Consider the following 17,124-nt stretch of genomic DNA (forward strand, 5'->3'; position numbering starts at 1 on the left):
CATCTGGCCTCACTGTTGTCTGTGGAAGGGCAGTGGGAGGCCTGGATCCCATCTACAGAGGGCTCCTGGTGATGGTTGCCATGCTCAAAGGCAGGCGGGACACAGCTACAGCTTCTTTTCAAGAGAAGGTGGCAATCTTTTATGCGAAATTTCCTGATTTTTTAAAATTTTGGCAACTGATAAAAGGAATTTGATTTTTTTAAATCAACACTCTGTGAGCCAAACTTAACCTAGCTGGGAGCTGGTTAAGTCTGGTAACCCACAAACTTCTGCCTTCTGCCTTTAAAGCCATGAGAGGCTCATCCTCTGAGAGAGGGTTTCCTGAACTGAGACTGAGGGGCAGGGAGGGGAAGGCAAGCTGGAGATCCTGGCCTAGAGATGAGAGGCAGCGGCACTCAAACTTCAGTGTGCACCCAAGCCTCCTGGAGGGCCTGGTGAAGTGCAGATTGCCGGAGTTCCAGACTCAGCAGGTAGAGGTGGGGGCCTAGAACTTGCATTTCTAACCAGCTTCCAAGCTGGCTCAGGGGCTGCACTTCGAGGACTCCTGGTACAAAACTGCCAAGTCTGGCTGAGGGCAGCAAGTGCCCCTGAGTTGGACCAAGCACCAACTCCCACTTGAGAGGATTAAAGAAGTGGGCCTGAGGGCTTGATTCTGCCCTGAAATGAGTTTTGCTTGGTCTGCACAGTATTTTAGATAAAATTGGGCTAATACCTAAAAAGCAAGATATCACACATAAAAATCTGAACTTCTGATGTTATGGGTTGAACTGTGTCCCCCTCCTCCAAATTTATAACTTGAAGTTTTAAATCCCAATACTTCAGATTGTGACCTTATTTGGAGAAAGGATCTTTAGAGAGACAATCGATTTAAAATGAGGTTGTTAGGGTGTCCTTTTAAAAAGGGGAAATTTGGACACAGAGACCCTCACACAGGGAGAATGCCATGCCAACGTGGAGATAGCCACTTACAAACCAAGGGGAGAAGCCCCCAGGAAAGGAATAGGCCTATTCCTCACAGCCCTCAGAGGAACCAAATGCCAACATGTTGACCTTGACTTCTATTCTCCAGCACTGTGAGATAATAAACTGTTTTTTGAGCCAGTTTGTAGTACCTTGTCATAGTAGCCCTAGAAAACAAACAGCCCTGCCCTGCCTGGAAGGACCAGCTGAGCTGGCAGTGCCAGAAGTTGGACAAGTGCAGCCCCTCTCGAGGTAAGCAGGCATGTGCTCTCCAGCCCCCCGAGGCCGCCTGTGCTCTGGATTGGAGCTTTCAGATTTCGGAGATAGTAGCTAGTGCTCTCTGTGGGACTCACTCTCCTGTGCATGCTTCTCCCATGGACAGCCTTCGGTTCACAGCCAGAAAGGAGCTGTACCCCCAAAGCTGCACAGGCACATGAACCCGAGTGAGTTGGTACTGACACGGAAGGCTATAACATGTGAGTACCCCAGGGTTATGGTGTCCCCCCCTATACTCCAGGCACCAGGCCCCTCTCTTCTCCTGGACCCAGGCGTTCAAGCCCCACCCCACTCTCAATGGGCCTTTGTTCCTGACTGGGAAAGGCACGGGCAGAGTCTGACATCATGAAGCCTGAAATGGGGATGGGACTCTCTCTCCCCCCTCCACCCAGCCTTCTCTGACTCCTCAATTCCCTGTCTGAGGGATTTCCCACCCCTCACCACCACCCGACCCACCCAGGTTTTTTCTTGAGAGAAAGAATACTCCCTCCCTCCCTCCCTCCCTCCCTCCCTCCCTCCCTCCCTCCCTCCCTCCCTCCCTCCCTCCCCACTGCTCTGGCCTAAAGGGAGACATAAAATGCCCCAGTATGGCTGAACAGCTCATGGTCAAGCCACTACTACACTTGTCAAACCACTGCCAGCTCCTGGCCGCCAGTTTGCAAAAATCATGACCAATAGGAGGGGCTGCAGTGGCAGAAGGATCACTGTGGAATCTGCCCACAGAGGGTCCCCACCCACCTCAGAGTCAATACAGCCCTCACTGAGCACTGGGCACAGCCTCTGATCTAGGGGACACAGAATGAGTAAGACAGACAGACAGAAATGCCTTTGGGTGCTCTTGGCTAGTAGAGAAGGAGCTCGCTGACAATGCAGGTGAGCAGACATGTTGAGGGCTGTGGATGGACAGGGTCACATTTAAACAGGAGGGCTTTGCCCTGGCCAAGTGGTTGAGCATCATCCTATGCACCAGAAGTTTGAGAGTTTGATCCCTGGACAGAGCACATACCTAGAGGAAGTATACAAGGGGCAACCATTTGATGTTTCTCTCTCATATCAATGTTTCTCTCTCTCCTTTCCTTCTTTCCTCTCTACATATCCTCAGGTGAGGATTACAAATAAAAAATTAAAAAATAAATAATAATAAATAAATGGAACGGCTTTGGCTTGGTGAGAAGGCAGGTAGGCTTCAGGAGGAAATGGCTTCCACTTAAGGGAGTTTTGGCTCGGGCAGAGCGCAGGTGGGATGAAGTAGGGGAGCTTCTCAAGAGGAAGGAACAAGTGCAAAGGCCTCGAGCCAGAGGGTGCCACACAGTATTAGATGGGCACTTTCATGCATCCACTCTGCATTTATGAAGCTTAACTGTGCCAGGAGCTGTTGTACAACAGGATAGATTGGCAATAAGCAGTCAAAGCCCTTACCCTTCTGAAGGTCATGCTGTCATGAAAATGGATAGTCAATACCTAAGGTCATTTCTGATGACAAGAAGAGCCTAGAAGAAAATAGACCAGATGCAGGGCCAAATGTGACCTAGGGAAAGTGACTGTAAGTGAGGGTGGAGGTGACACTGAAGCCTCCTCCTCCCACCCACACCAGCCTCTGTTGCCTCTCGTGACCAGGGTTATATCTATTGTTATCACTGAGATTCCCTGGATGCTGGGGACAATGCCTTCTGTCTCTCAGTCTAAGATGTTCAGAGATATTAGAATGCCCTCCCAGGGACTCAGAACCAGGGTGCACAGTGATGGAGGATGGAGGGGAACAAGTGAGGCGGTGCCCCCCCCCATCCCCTCCAGGAAGAAGCTAGTAGAACCCAGGCATCAGGCTGCCTAGTTGAGCAGTGATGACAAGGGCCCCTTTGTGTCCCCCTCCCCCTGGAGGACAGGGAGGAGCTGGGCCCTGGAGGCAGGCGGCCCCTGGCACCCTGGAGGAGGGGAGGGGCAAGCAACTGGGGGCCTAGACCCTGGGAGGCCAGGGGACTCTGAGCTGGGCTGAGGAGCAAAGGGTGCAGACACAGGAGCATCCTGGTGAGTACACAGCAGCCAAGAGGGGCCAGCGACAGGGTGGGAGCCGAGGGCCGGGACTGAGAGGGTGGAGCAGGGGCACTTGAAGCATGTGCAAAGTGAGGATGGTTGCTGTGAACTGGTGCTAATTTAGGATGTTGAGGCGGGGGGTGTTCTTTAGGACTTTGGAATGAGCTGAGACCATGGCAGGACAGTGACAGTACTTTGAGAAGAAACTGCAGAAAGAGAACCAAGGGCCCTTCTCAGCACCCCTTGTGGTGGAGGTTATGCAGAAACAGCTGCCCTGGGGCTTCCAAGTTTGGGGCAGATGTGGTGGAAGCAGCCTGGGGTGGGGTGAAGATGGACTGATGCCCAGGTGATTAGACACCTGCATTCTGCTCTCTGAGAGGGTGAGGGGCAGTGGGCTGTGAGTGAGCAAGTTGCAGTAACTGGGAGCACAACAAGGTGTGTGTGTGTGTGTGTGTGTGTGTGTGTGTGTGTGTGTGTGCACCTCTCCTGGGTGGGTCTTAATTTATATCAGTGTTTGTCAACCTTTGTTTCATTACACCCCACTAAGGAACATTTTTAGACCTGTTTTTCCTAAGCCCCACTCCCTCTATGAACCTCACTACTACAGATAGGCTGTATGTATGTTGTGTACTGAGGCCCTGGAGAGAGTCACAAATCAGTGGTGAAACTGACCTTTCTTGCCCCCACCCCAAGAACCAGTGTTCATCCCCATTAAGAATGCTTGGTCTACATGATCGTTTCATGTGTCTGCTTAGGCCCTGCATCTGTCTCCTGCACCTTCCCATCACAGGTGCAAGGATGGTGTCAGCTGTGTCCATCAGCATGTATCTGGGCGGGTCTGTCCTTAGCTACTCCCTGGTGTGGGTACACAAGTCGGAGTGTCTTTGTGAGCATGGCGTGGAGGCAGGGCCATGTGCTTGCCTGAATGCTGTACCCATGTCAGTGCAGGTGTGAGGTGGGCAGGAGGAAGGCAATGTGGGTCTGCTTCCACTACTGTGGGCACCGGGATTACAGCGCCTGTGTGTGTGTGCAGGGTCCTGATCAGGTATCTGCATGAGCTTCTATCGCACAAGTCTGCTCCTCCCACTGGGTCTAGATCTGTCATATTTCATAGCAGCATTTGCATGTGACTGGCTGTGTACGCATCTGTGTCTGTGGGAAGAGGGTGGTAAAGGCTACTTGGAAACCCTGGCTCCCACTCTGAGGGGACCCACAGAGCAGCCAGATGCCAGGGTCTCCCTACCTCCCAACTGCTGGTCCTTCCTGGCCCCATGTAGAGCCCAGTTAGAAATGACAACTTTTCCTTCACCCCACCTACTACCCCAGGAGTCCTCCAAGAGGCAGCACCCTCCCCCTGAGGGAACAGGGCTCTTTTGTGCCAGGCACTGGCCTCTGCTGAGGGTGGAGACAGCAGGGGCTGTCTGTGGGGTGGGAGCGGGCGGCAGGAATTCACACGGCATGTTGGGAATGTTGATGCTGTGAAACCCAGTCATTGATGGCACTGGGTCCCTGCCTGCCACCCCCAGGCCTCACCCCACTCACCACATCCTTCTCCCCACCTCAATGCTCTGTCACTCTCCTTTCCTTTCCCACAGTTGTCCATGGCAGTTTTAGGGGGAGGTATGGGTGGCGTTGATCCCATGTAGAGTAGCGCCCAGGCTGTGGGAGGGTCCCAAGCATCCACGTGGCCTTAGAAAAGGCCACAACTCATAGCAGATGCTGAAAGAGAGGGACAGGGGGTGCTCAGGCCTCCAACCTCTTGCACTTGCCTGACTTTTGTTCCAGGGTCGCTGGCTGACATCTTCAAGGGGGACCAGAAGACGTTACCAACTCAGGAAGTCTGAGGTGAGGGGCAGTGTTCCTTCCTCCTGGCTTCCCCTTCTTCCTGCTGCTGGTTCAGCCTTGGCTCTGTCCTTACTTCTGGGGACCTGCAGGGGCACAATGGTGATGAAGATCATTGTCAGCATATTACTACCACACAGAGACAGGACAGTTGGGTGGTTAAGTCTGCAAACCTGGAGCCAGGTAGATAGAGCCTGAATCCTAGTTGTTGTTTACCAGCTGCGTGGCCATGGACAAGTTACTTAACCTCTCTGGGCTTCAGCTATAAAATGAGGATAATAATTGTACCTACCTCAAAGAGATCAAATGAAATAACACAGCAGAGCAAAGCACTGAGGAATAGTGCATGGTGAATCCCACATAAATGTTTGTAATTATAAATATTAATAGCAGCAACACCTACCATCTGAACAAGCCCCCTCCTGAAGCCTTAACTGGAAGCACCTCTTTTCACTTCTCCTGGCCCTTAATGCCCTCCTCTTCCTTCTCTAGCTGTCGCTCACCTGCTATACAAAATGATATTCCTCACAACACTGCCCCTGTTTTGGATTATGATTGCAGGTAATGACTGGGGAATGGGGGTGGCTGGGGATCTGGAGTCTTGGCCCCAAGCAGGCTAGGGTTGTTTCTGTAGGTTCCCAGATGCCTCAGACTGTGAGAAGGTGATGGGAGCAGGGAAGGGGTGATTCAGTCAGGACGTGGCCCTCGGCCTCAGCAGTCCTGCTCATCTGCAGCCTCTCGAGGTGGTCACTGGGGTGCCTGGATGCCATCGTCCATCTCAGCCTTCGAGGGCACGTGCGTCTCCATCCCCTGCCGCTTCGACTTCCCTGACGAACTTCGGCCTGCTATTGTGCATGGTGTCTGGTATTTCAATAGCCCCTACCCAAAAAACTACCCCCCAGTGGTCTTCAAGTCACGCACCCAAGTTGTCCATGAAAGCTTCCAGGGCCGCAGCCGCCTCCTTGGGGACCTGGGCCTGCGCAACTGCACCCTCCTGCTCAGCAACCTCAGCCCTGAGCTCGGCGGCAAGTACTACTTCCGCGGGGACTTAGGGGGCTACAACCAGTACACCTTCTCTGAGCACAGCATCCTGGACATCATCAGTGAGTCCCCCGGAGGCTGCACAAGCAGTGGGGCAGGGGTGTCCCTGGGGCAGGCAGGAGAGCAGCAGGAAGTCCTCCCAAGCACCTCTCCAGGGAGGTCTCTCCAGCAAAGATCCAGGGACTTGTTTCTTAGACTGAGGGGTGCAAAGCCCAGTGTCCACAGACACCAGGCAGATGGCAAAAACTAGCAAAGTGGGCCCCCAAACAGTCTTGCTGCCCTCAGAGGAAAAGGAATGCTCTTACTCTTCTAGAAACACCTGGGGAAAAGGCGGTGGGGCCAGGGGGTGAGGGGTAAGACCTCCTGACTCCTGTGTTTGCTGGGCAGAGAATGAAATTTTCTGAGCCTTGGTTCCCTCTTCTGTAAAATGGGGATAAAAGCAGCATTTAAAGCTCAGTGAATGAATGGTTGTCAAGGGCTCCAAGCAGAGCTGGGTGCCATGTGCCAGGTGTGGGGGTAGAATTCGGAGCCATTGCTACTAGGCAGAACAAATTTTCAAAAGAAACCAGAATTTCCCTGTGATCTCCTAATTCCTAAACATTAACCGCTGATTCAGATATATATAATTCCTAAATTTAGGCCAAATAAAATGCAGCTCTGGGCCAAATTTGACAGCCAGAGTATGGCCAACTGCTAGATTTCAGGCATTTCTACTGCCTAGTTTCTGAGAAGCTTACTACCTGGAGGTCTTTGATTTAGGCTGCCCATCAGCATCTAGTCTACAAGGCCAGACTGTGACCCTGATCCTGATGCAGAAAGAGGCTCCTCCCCACATGCAGGTGCACATACATGTGCATGCCCCCCAACACTATTGGAAGTAAACCAAAACAAACATGGGGAGGAGACAGGGTTCGTAAGGACTATGCTGCAGTGTTAGATGCACAGATGACGAAGCCACAGTGACAGGGTCTGAAGCTCAGTTTCACCAGCTGTGGCCTCGGTGTCCTGCCAGCACGTCTGGAAGGACTGGCAAGCTCAGCACTTGTAAAGTACTCAGACTAGTACATGTTCATTACTGTTACCTCTGTGGTTGGATCTGTGCAGGGCTTCTGGGTGAAGGTTTCAGGGAATTCTGTTTCCAAGGGGAGGGGACCAGGTACCAGGATTGGACTTGGGCAAGGTGGGGGTGTCTGCTTCCTCAGTCCTCCTTCTCCCCACCTCACATAGGCACCCCCAACATCGTGGTTCCCCCAGAGGTGGTGGCAGGCACGGAAGTGGAAGTCAGCTGCATGGTGCCTGACAATTGCCCGGAGCTGCGCCCAGAGCTGAGCTGGCTGGGCCATGATGGGCTCGGGGAGCCCACCATTCTGGGTCGGCTGCGCGAGGATGAGGGCACCTGGGTGCAGGTGTCACTGCTACACTTTGTGCCCACTAGAGAGGCCAATGGCCACCGGCTAGGCTGCCAGGCCTCCTTCCCCAACACCACCTTGCAGTTTGAGGGCTACGCCAGTCTGGACGTCAAGTGTGAGCTTGGGTGCGGGCCTGGCGGCGGGAGGGGGGCGGGGTGGGGGGAGATGCGGGTCCCCACAGGGCATGCAGCAAGTGCCAGCTGACCCCGCTGTGTCATGGGCCCCAGACCCGCCTGTGATTGTGGAGATGAACTCCTCGGTGGAGGCCATCGAGGGCTCCCATGTCAGCCTGCTCTGTGGGGCTGACAGCAACCCACCGCCGCTGCTGACCTGGATGCGGGATGGCACGGTGCTCCAGGAGGCAGTGGCCGAGAGCCTGTTCCTGGAGCTGCAAGAGGTGACCCCCGGGGAGGACGGCATCTATGCCTGCCTGGCAGAGAACGCCTACGGCCAGGACAACCGCACCGTGGGGCTCAGCGTCATGTGTGAGTGGCTTCCCTGTGCGCACACTTGCCTGGCACTGGTGCTGCTGAGCAGAGATTAAGGGGGAAAGGGGCCTCGCCCAGAGAGGGGTGGGGCAGGGCTGGTCCGGGGCTGGGCCGGCCCAGGGCATGTCAGGAACAGAATGGCGGTGGAGGTGAAGATGAAGAAGAGTGCTATGGGTCAAGGAATTTCTTCGTTCTTTGCACAAATATCTAGTGAACACCTACTCTGAACCACCTTTGTCCCTAGGACAGGAGTAAAAGACAGATTAAGTTTGTTACCTGAGAAAAATGGTTACATTCTGTTTCCTGGGGCAGCCCTGCCTGACCTAATAGTAGATCTGGGCCTGGCCTTGGAATCTGCATTTAAAAATGAGCCCCACTGTAGTTTTAATGGGAGGGCTGGGGGGACCCAGGCCTCACCCAGTCCCTTGTGCACACCAGTATGTTATGGGGCCCTGGAGGAGAAGGCTAGTCAGACAGGATTCTTCACTAGGAACCCAGAAGAAGTCATTCATTCATTTATTCATTCACAAATGCTTATTGAGGCAAAATGCCAGGGCTGGGAATAATAATAATGACAGCTACAGCCAACATTTGCTCAGCACTTTCTAACTGCTTTACACAAATGTTCATCCCCCAGGCATCCCGGAAGCTGGCTCCTCCCACCTCATGCTACGCTCACTGAAACCTTTCCTTACTATCCTAGCTAAAACTGGAACTACCCTGATTTTCCATCCCTCCTGTCATTTTTCTCCAAAGCACTTATGCCCAATTTGCCAATGATATATTTTATTTGCCTACACAACATCCACCCACATTGGCAGTGATCTTCGTCTACTTTGTTCAGACTAGAAGAGTGCCTGTCACTTAGTGACAGTGACCCCTATGAAGTTGGGACGATTATTGTCATTTTTAAATCCCCACTCAAGGAAATGTTTATTGATTCTAGAGAGAGAGGAAGGAGAGGAGAGAAAAAGAGAAACTTCAATGTGAGAGAAACATCGATTGGTTGCCTCCCATATGTGTCCCAACCAGGAATCAAACTCGCAGCCTTTTGGTATATGGGACAATGCTCCAACCAGCTGAGCCACCTGGCCAGGGCAAGTTGGAACTATTATTAAGCCCATTTCCTATATAAAAACATGAGTCCCGGAGAATTTAAGACCTGGGACCACACACAGCTGGAAAGGGCAGGGCCCAGATTCAAACACAAGCATTCTGGCTGCAGAGTCCCTGTTCTTGTAAACAGGACAGCCAGGACTGGGGTTACCTGAGCCATCCTGAGCTGGTGTGCTTGGGTTGGGGTGTCTGGGGCCACATTTAGGGGATGGGAGTTGGCTGGCAGAAGAGGTACTTGCTGGCTTCTGATCATCTGTCCCTTGTTCTGCCCCCAGATGCACCCCGGAAGCCAACAGTGAATGGGACAGTGGTGGCTGTGGAGGGGGAGACAGTCTCCATCTTGTGCTCCACACAGAGCAACCCAGATCCTATTCTCACCATCTTCAAAGAGAAGCAGATCCTGGCCACAGTCATCTATGAGAGTGAGCTGCAGCTGGAACTGCCTGCTGTCACACCTGAGGATGATGGAGAGTACTGGTGTGTGGCTGAGAACCAGTATGGCCAGAGAGCCACTGCCTTCAACCTATCTGTAGAGTGTAAGTACTCCCCTTTCTTTCCCCTTCTCCTGCTGAGAGCTGGCAGGATTTGTATCTCCCCTCCAGTCTGAGGTAAATATTTCAATGGGGTACATCTGGGTAACTGTAGGTACCTACATGTTCCAACCAAGGGTTAGCTTTGTACCAGCAGACAAGCATGGGGAAGGCAGGAAAGCAGAATCCACAGCAAGAAAATACAAGTTCCACCTGAGAACAGTGTCTCCACATTCCCAGAGTGTGCTTTTAACCAGGGAGATTCTGGATCCCTGTAAATAGGACAGCCAGGCCTGGGGTTACCTGAGTCATCCTGAGCTGGTGTGATGCGGCCACTCTTCCTTTACATTAACTCATATAATAACCATGACATCTAACCCCTGTGGAGCGTTGCTTGTACCAGACACTGTCGGAAGCTCTGTATCGGGATCCACTTATTTCATCCTCATGACCATCCATATGTGGGAGGTTCTATATTATCCTTAGTTTCCAAAGAAGGAAGTTGAGGCCCTGAGAGGTTATGCTACTTGACCAAGGTCACACAGCTAGAAAATGGCAGAAGTTAAGATTAAAATCCAGGAGGTCTGGTCCCACTCTTCTGTACTGCCCCAAATCGACTTTTTCCTGCATTATTACATCAAAATACAGTCAGAGGTCAAGCAGTTATATGCGCAAAGGGCTGTGTGCTCAGTGATAGGTGGAGGACAGGACCAAGAGGGCGCCAAGTTTATTAACAAACAGAGTATAGACAGCAAGATGGGATGATGCAACATGAAAAGCTAACTGCTATGGAAATAAAACTCATTATTTCACTGCCAGCTAGCGCCTCTCCTGATCTCCTCTCTATAGGCAACACCACCACAACCCCCACCCTGGCCACCATCCTGGGTTGTAGCTCCCAAGTCACAGTTTTGATTCCCCTCCTCCAGCAACTCCCTATGGAGTGTCACCTCCATGTTTCTGTTGCTCCTGCTTCCTCCTCAGCTCTGGCCCAACCTCTGGCACTGGCCTCCAAACTTCACTACTCCAAGTCTCAACTACTCTGCTTACAATGGTCCCCAGCACACAAGTTTGCCAGAAGATACTGAGCACAGTTCCTATTCAATATTCTGTATGTATGGCAATAATCCGTACATGGTAGCTATAGATTATTCCTGGAGTGCTATCTTCCAGGGCAATGCCATGGTTGTCCACTCCTTCACTAACCTTTCAGTCTTTGGCCACATTCCTTCTGGCCTCTGTTCACTCACAGCATCCAGTGTGATCACTGCATGTGGGTTGTGCCATACTCTGTCTTCTCCATATGCACCCTTCTGGGCCCTGCTTCCCTCTTCTGCTCTACCCTTTTCCCTGTCACACTTCAAGCTGGTGGTTCTTAAGTTTAAGACTCAGAACCCTCTGAGAACCTGATGGCAGCCACCGAACATCCACGTAACACCATCTCATGTGCATTATCAGTCACAGACTCGCCCCCCCTCCACCGCATAATAAAAGTCGTGGCAGCAAATGGGCATTAAGGACCTCCTCTGGGTCATGATTATGTCCTCTACAGATGTTATTTTGCTAAGCCCTTCTGATGTCCCTGAAGCAGGTGTGTACTATCATTAATCCTTAACTGAGGAGAAATGAAGGTCACTTTGGGTACGTTTAGTATCTATTGGGGCCTCATAGGTCATCCAGGTTGCCTGTGAAGCTTCAGAGTGGCTCAGCATGTGCAGGCAGAGTGCCAGGGTTCCAGCAGTATCTAGGGCAGACATTGTCACAGGAGCATAGTGGTGCAGTCTTGAATAAAAGGGTTTTTTTAATTTTAATTGCTGTGAGCTCAGGTTTGTTATTATTGATTTGCTCTGCATTGTGTTAATTTGGTAACACTACAGCAAGCGTGGTGCATGTGTGCCTAAACAGAATTGGGATATATACTTTGTTTATGTGGGGTATATACGTGTATGCACTGAGGTTCCAATTAGAATCATCTCTCTTGTGACTACATCTGGTCATGTGACTCTTGGCCCATCACTGTTACTTGCATATTCTTTTTTGTTTGAAATTGAAAATAAGTGGGGTTGGTGAGCCAAGGGTCTTTTGCCTGTGTGTGAGTTTTGGTTAGAACTGAGAATCAGAATTCAGGCTAGAATGAGCAGAGGGGAGTGCTGGCCTCTCCAGGAAAGAAATAGAATATAGTTAAAATATATATATATTTTATTTATTTATTCTTAGGGAGAGGGAAGAGAGAGAGAAAGAGGAGGAGAGAAACATCAACCAGTTGCCTCTTGCACACCCTCAACTGGGGACCTGGCCCACAACTCAGGCATGTGCCCTGACTGGGAATCAAACCAGTGACCTTTTGTTTCACAAGCTAGTACTCAATTCATTGAGTCACACTGGCCAGGGCAAGAATATAGTTTTGAAAACAACATTCAAAGTTCTATTGTAATTTCATATTTTGGAAAATTATCATACCTGTACCATTTTTGAAAAAATATAAATGGCAGCAAAGCAAAACCCAACTGAATGGTCTTGGGTAGAGGGTGGTGCTGAGTGCTAGTGGCACTGGAGAATACTGTGACGGAGTGAGGGTCAGAGTGCATGATGGGCTCTAGGGAGTCAGCAGGACCATCTGCAGGATGGCCTGAAGGGGTAGCCAGCAGAATTCAATAGCCCACTCCACAAGTCTTTCCAGAGCTCTGCTACTTGAAAGGCATATTGTAAGTGTGGGCAACAGAGTGGAGATAGAAAGAGAGCCTGACTTCATGGAAAAGAGAGACAAGCCATATCAATGTATAACGCGGGTAGAAATGAGTGCTGGAGAGAAAACCTAGTTGGGACAGGGAGTGAAGTAAGTGAAGCAAGAGAGTGTTGGAGTATCTGGGTAGAACCTTCATGGAGTGAGGGAATGAGAAGGGACAGTACCTTCAGGGAATCCTCCAGGCTGAGAGAGAAATACAAATAACTGGGTGGGAAAAGCTCTATAAACTTGAGAAATAGCAGGGAGGCCAGTGTGACTAGAAAGGAATAAGCCTTTCAGGGTAAGAAAAGATCAGAGAGTGCCTAGTTCCCACAAGGCCTTGTGGATAAAGGACAAAGAAGTTGGATTTTAGCCTTGGCTGGTGTGGCTCAGTGGATTGAATACCAGCCTACGAACCCAAAGGCTGCTTGTTTGATTCCCAGTCAGGGCACATGCCTAGGTTGAGGACCAGTTCCGCAGTTGGGGGTGTACAAGAGGCAACCAATTGATGTATCTCTTGTGCCTAGATGTTTCTCTCTCTTTCTCCCTCCCTTCTCTTCTCTCTAAAAATTAATAAATAAAATCTTTTAAAAAATGAAGTTGGATTTTATTCTGTGACACAAAGCAATTGGAAGACAGGTTTGAGCAGGAAATGTCATGATGTGATTTATGTTTTACAAGGTGAACAAAGATAGAAGGGGTGCACAGGAATAGTGCAAAAGAGAAAATGCAGATCATTTCTCTGAGAACTTACCACCCTGCTCTTCACCCTCAGCCAAAGAGTCCTGGCTTCTAGTTGTCTACAGCCCACTCAAGTCTTGATTTTGTCCCACAGTTGCTCCTGTGATCCTTCTGGAGTCTCACTGTGCAGCAGCCCGAGACACTGTGCAATGCCTGTGCGTGGTGAAATCCAACCCAGAACCTTCTGTGGCCTTTGAGCTGCCCTCACGCAACGTGACGGTGAACGAGACAGAGCGGGAGTTTGTGTACTCTGAGCGCAGTGGCCTCCTGCTCACCAGCATTCTTACACTGCGGGGACAGGCCCAGGCCCCGCCACGGGTCATCTGTACCTCCCGAAACCTCTATGGCACCAAGAGCCTGGAGCTGCCCTTCCAGGGAGCCCGTGAGTGGTGTGGCCTGGGGCTGGGAGCCACAGGAACAGAGGGACTCCTTTTGGATCCAAGCTCCTCTCCCCAAAGTTGACTGACCATCAGCCACTGAGCATGGGTCAGGTTATACAGGTTGATCCAGTGGTAAAGAGGCCCTTCTGGTCGGTAAGGAGAGGCTGCCGCAAGTTTGCCTATACTAGACCCTCCCCATACCCTTCAGACTAGTCAGTCAGTGTAAGAATGTGCCAGCTACTTTTCACTATCACTAATGTCCCCACCCATCTCCTAGGAACCCAGGTATCTTACTCCCACCAGCAGCCCTGAGGGCACCTGGGTTTTCTATATTCTCAGACCGCCTGATGTGGGCCAAGATTGGGCCTGTGGGAGCTGTTGTTGCCTTTGCCATCCTAATTGCCATCGTCTGCTACATTACCCAGACACGCAGAAAGTGAGTGCCCCATTAGGGCTGACCTGGGAGTGGCATGAGGGGCTGAGGGATGGGCAAGGGAGGGCAGCCCTGTGTTGGTGGGGGAGGGTGTATTCTGCTGAGAATGAATGTTCAGCTGGATGGAGGAGAAAGGGGCCCTATGCATGTGCCAGTGTCTGAGCCAAGCACTTTCCACCAACCATTTCCTGTTTCCCCACTTTCTCTGCTATGATCTCCTGCCCTCCAAGAGGTGTGATGGGGAAAGCTAGCTTCCTTTGGCTTGCAGCTACAGCAAGCACCAATGACTACACACGTGTGGCAACAAAAACCATCTCTAGTCCCAAACCACACCTACCTGCCACAACTGTGCTGTTATTTTTCTTCCTTATGTCTCTCCAAAAAAAAATGAATTAATCTCTCTGTTCCACATCTTGGCAGCAACACAGACCCAGGGCATATAAAGAGAACATGGAGAAGCTAGGCTAGGGTCCTGAAAAGTGTCAGAGACCAGGAGCTAGGTGGCTCATCCTCAGCCACAAAGCAGGGGAGAGATGGGCAGTGGTGGACAGGAGGAGGCTGTTCATTTGAAGAGCCATCTGCTTTGTCATGGGGAGATGGGTGGGAACAAATCCAGGATCCCTTGGGCCAAATTCCTAAGGTAGATGGGAATACAGAAATAGAGGGGGATTGGAGGCCTGGGAGTCCCACTTGGGCTGCCATGTCCTGCCCTGCAGAAAGAATGTGACAGAGAGCCCCAGCTTCTCAGCAGGAAACAACCCCCCAGTACTGTTCAGCAGTGACTTCCGCATCTCTGGGGCACCGGAGAAGTATGAGGTAAGGGCCAGAGCCCTGTGGCTCCAGGCTAGCTGGAGAACCTGGATGTCAAGAACATTGGGGGCCTGGGAGGCCAAGTGCCAGAGGGGAGGTCAGGCTCCTTAGGAAGAAAAAGGAGGAAGGATGGAGGGCTGGCTTGGACATGGGCTGGGAGGGATGCTTACTCTGAGACTATGAAGGGGGCTATGGGGCTCAGGCCCAAGGGAAGCCCTCACCTGGGTCTATGACCACATTTCCTTCTCCAATAGTCCAGAGAGGTCTCTACCCTGGAATGAACAGCCCAGGAGGTAGGTTTGGGGGGAACCTCAGTGTGCCCAGCTCTGGGCCTTGGGGCTGTCATCCATGTGTGTGTCACTGCCAGGAGTCCAGGATGGTCCCCTGTTAAGGCTGCCCTGCCTGGTACTCATGTCCCATTGCTACTCCCTTCTGTCTGTGGCCACTGTTCTATGTGTCTGTCCAAAGGCTCTCATGTGTTTGTGAATGGGGGGTGGAAAGCATGAAAGGGAAACCAAAGGCACACCTCCAGGACTGTCAAGATTAAGGGGGACCACACCAGACCCAAACATAGGGTAAGGACTCATGGAGCCATGCATGTACAAATATTTGGAAAGGTGGGATCCAACCAGGTGGTTTTACTCTGGGAAGGTGTTAATGGGTTGAATTGTGTGCCCCCAGATTCCCATGTTGAAGAAGTCTTCCCAAACTTATTGAATTTGTAGGCTATTTCAGGATCAACAATGAGGAGGGTGTTGCAAAGGGGGATCAGTGTGGGCAAAGTCCCCAGAGTGGGACCTGGGTGGGGACTGTGGGGCTGGCTGGGCTGGCGGTCCTTGAGAAAAAAGGTTCACACAGGGCTTTGAGACTCAACTCTGGGGTTGTGAGGGTGAAAGCAACTCCAGCCTTATATCTGGAAAAGGCAGAACAGGACTCTTCTAATGGATTGTTTCCCTTCATAGAGTGAGAGGCGCCTGGGATCAGAGAGGAGGCTTCTGGGCCTTCGTGGAGAGCGCCCAGAGCTGGACCTGAGCTTTTCTCACTCAGACCTGGGAAAACGACCCACCAAGGACAGCTATACCCTGACAGAGGAGCTGGCTGAGTATGCTGAAATACGTGTCAAGTGAGGGAGCTGGGGGCAGCCTGTTGGCAACCACCCCCTCAGGACCCTCACTGGCCCCCACTGGCTGTGGACTCCCTTCCTCCCAAAAGTAGCGAGCACTGGGGCAGGAAAGGGATGGGGCAGGTGACAGTGAGGTCTTGGGAGCTTGGCCTCCCCCTCCTTCCCAGCTACCCCCACCCTGCCAGCACCTCACCCTCACAGTGTGGCTCCCCTCTAACCTCCTTTAACCTCGTCTGTCTGGAGGGGAGTTTCGTCTCTTTGTGTTATTTATTACTATCCCCCACCTGGTCTTCTCCCCCATACCTGGCCCCAGGGTCTGTACTGAAGGGACATGAAATAAATGCCCCAAAGCCAAATACTTGTCTAGATCCTCATGATTTCTGGCTTGTTCTTGGGGGAGCCTTTCATGTCTCTCCTAACCTTCTGCTGGGTCCTGTTCAGAGGCAAGGCCCAGGGATTCCAGCCCTAAGCCCTGGCCAGCTGCCAATGAATTGTTCCCACTTTGAGCTGTGGGAAGGATCTGGCCCACAGAATGTCTTATTTGACTTGTGGTTGATTTCACATAACAACAGTCATTCCTGCCATTGTTACAGAGTGACTGACAGTATTGGGCTCACACTTGGCCACAGCTGTGACTCACTGAAAGAGAAGGTAGCTGCTCCTTCTGAAGTGGCACGGGTTTCTTATTTGTCCCTCAGTGCCACAGCCCCCACATTCCCTGTTGTCCCACACCTGGTGGCTTCACTCACACACTGACATGTCTTCCTATGCCCTGTAGATTAGTGGGATCCCAGGTCTTAATGTTTCACGAGCCTGTGTTGGTTTGACTACTATCTCTCACATTCATGCAGTAGTTTGCAACTGTAGTCTTCAAACTTTATCCCATTTTGGTTCAAGAAACATTACTTAGGTACTAGCTGTATGTTGAACCCCTTCAGGAGACTCAGCCTATCCTGGGAAGAGACCCCCAGGGCAACCCTTTGAAGATGAAAACACTGGGGCTAGGAGACTCTAGGTGATTTTTCCAGGGTCTCAGAGTTAGGAAGTGGTGTGGACAGGCTCTGGACCCAGTTCTTCTTTTTCTATAATACCTGTCAGGAATTTAAAGAAGGCCGGACCCTGTGTACCAAAATAGTGCCACGCCCTCACAGGAGATTTACTAGCCTCATGGTTGTAAGGATGCCTTGTCTCCCAACTTAATGGTGGCCCTTCCCTGTCC

At 51.4% G+C, this 17,124-nt stretch overlaps 1 protein-coding gene across 4 annotated transcripts; it reads left to right on the top strand.

Moving 5' to 3' along the window:
* The first annotated feature begins 1,802 nt into the window (after positions 1-1,802).
* On the top strand, positions 1,803-16,230 carry MAG (myelin associated glycoprotein). 4 transcript variants are annotated; one of them, XM_037129531.2, is made up of 12 exons: positions 3,221-3,261; positions 5,053-5,112; positions 5,602-5,670; positions 5,844-6,212; positions 7,378-7,674; positions 7,787-8,044; positions 9,439-9,699; positions 13,254-13,541; positions 13,879-13,975; positions 14,689-14,788; positions 15,037-15,075; positions 15,745-15,812. In XM_037129531.2, the coding sequence occupies exons 3-11, from the start codon at positions 5,625-5,627 to the stop codon at positions 15,061-15,063; spliced, it is 1,743 nt and encodes a 580-aa protein (XP_036985426.2). In that variant the 5' UTR covers positions 3,221-3,261; positions 5,053-5,112; positions 5,602-5,624; the 3' UTR covers positions 15,064-15,075; positions 15,745-15,812. The 4 variants fall into 4 exon arrangements, with proteins under 4 accessions (XP_036985425.2, XP_036985426.2, XP_036985424.2 ...); XM_037129530.2 differs by lacking the exons at positions 3,221-3,261; positions 15,037-15,075 and adding an exon at positions 1,803-2,109 and having other exon boundaries at positions 15,745-16,230; XM_037129529.2 differs by lacking the exon at positions 15,037-15,075 and having other exon boundaries at positions 15,745-16,230.
* The last annotated feature ends 894 nt before the right edge of the window (positions 16,231-17,124 follow it).

This window comes from Artibeus jamaicensis, unplaced genomic scaffold (genome assembly GCF_021234435.1).
Source record: "Artibeus jamaicensis isolate MK-2021 breed Jamaican fruit bat unplaced genomic scaffold, CSHL_Jam_final contig_470, whole genome shotgun sequence".
In the NCBI taxonomy this organism is placed as follows: domain Eukaryota; kingdom Metazoa; phylum Chordata; class Mammalia; order Chiroptera; family Phyllostomidae; genus Artibeus; species Artibeus jamaicensis.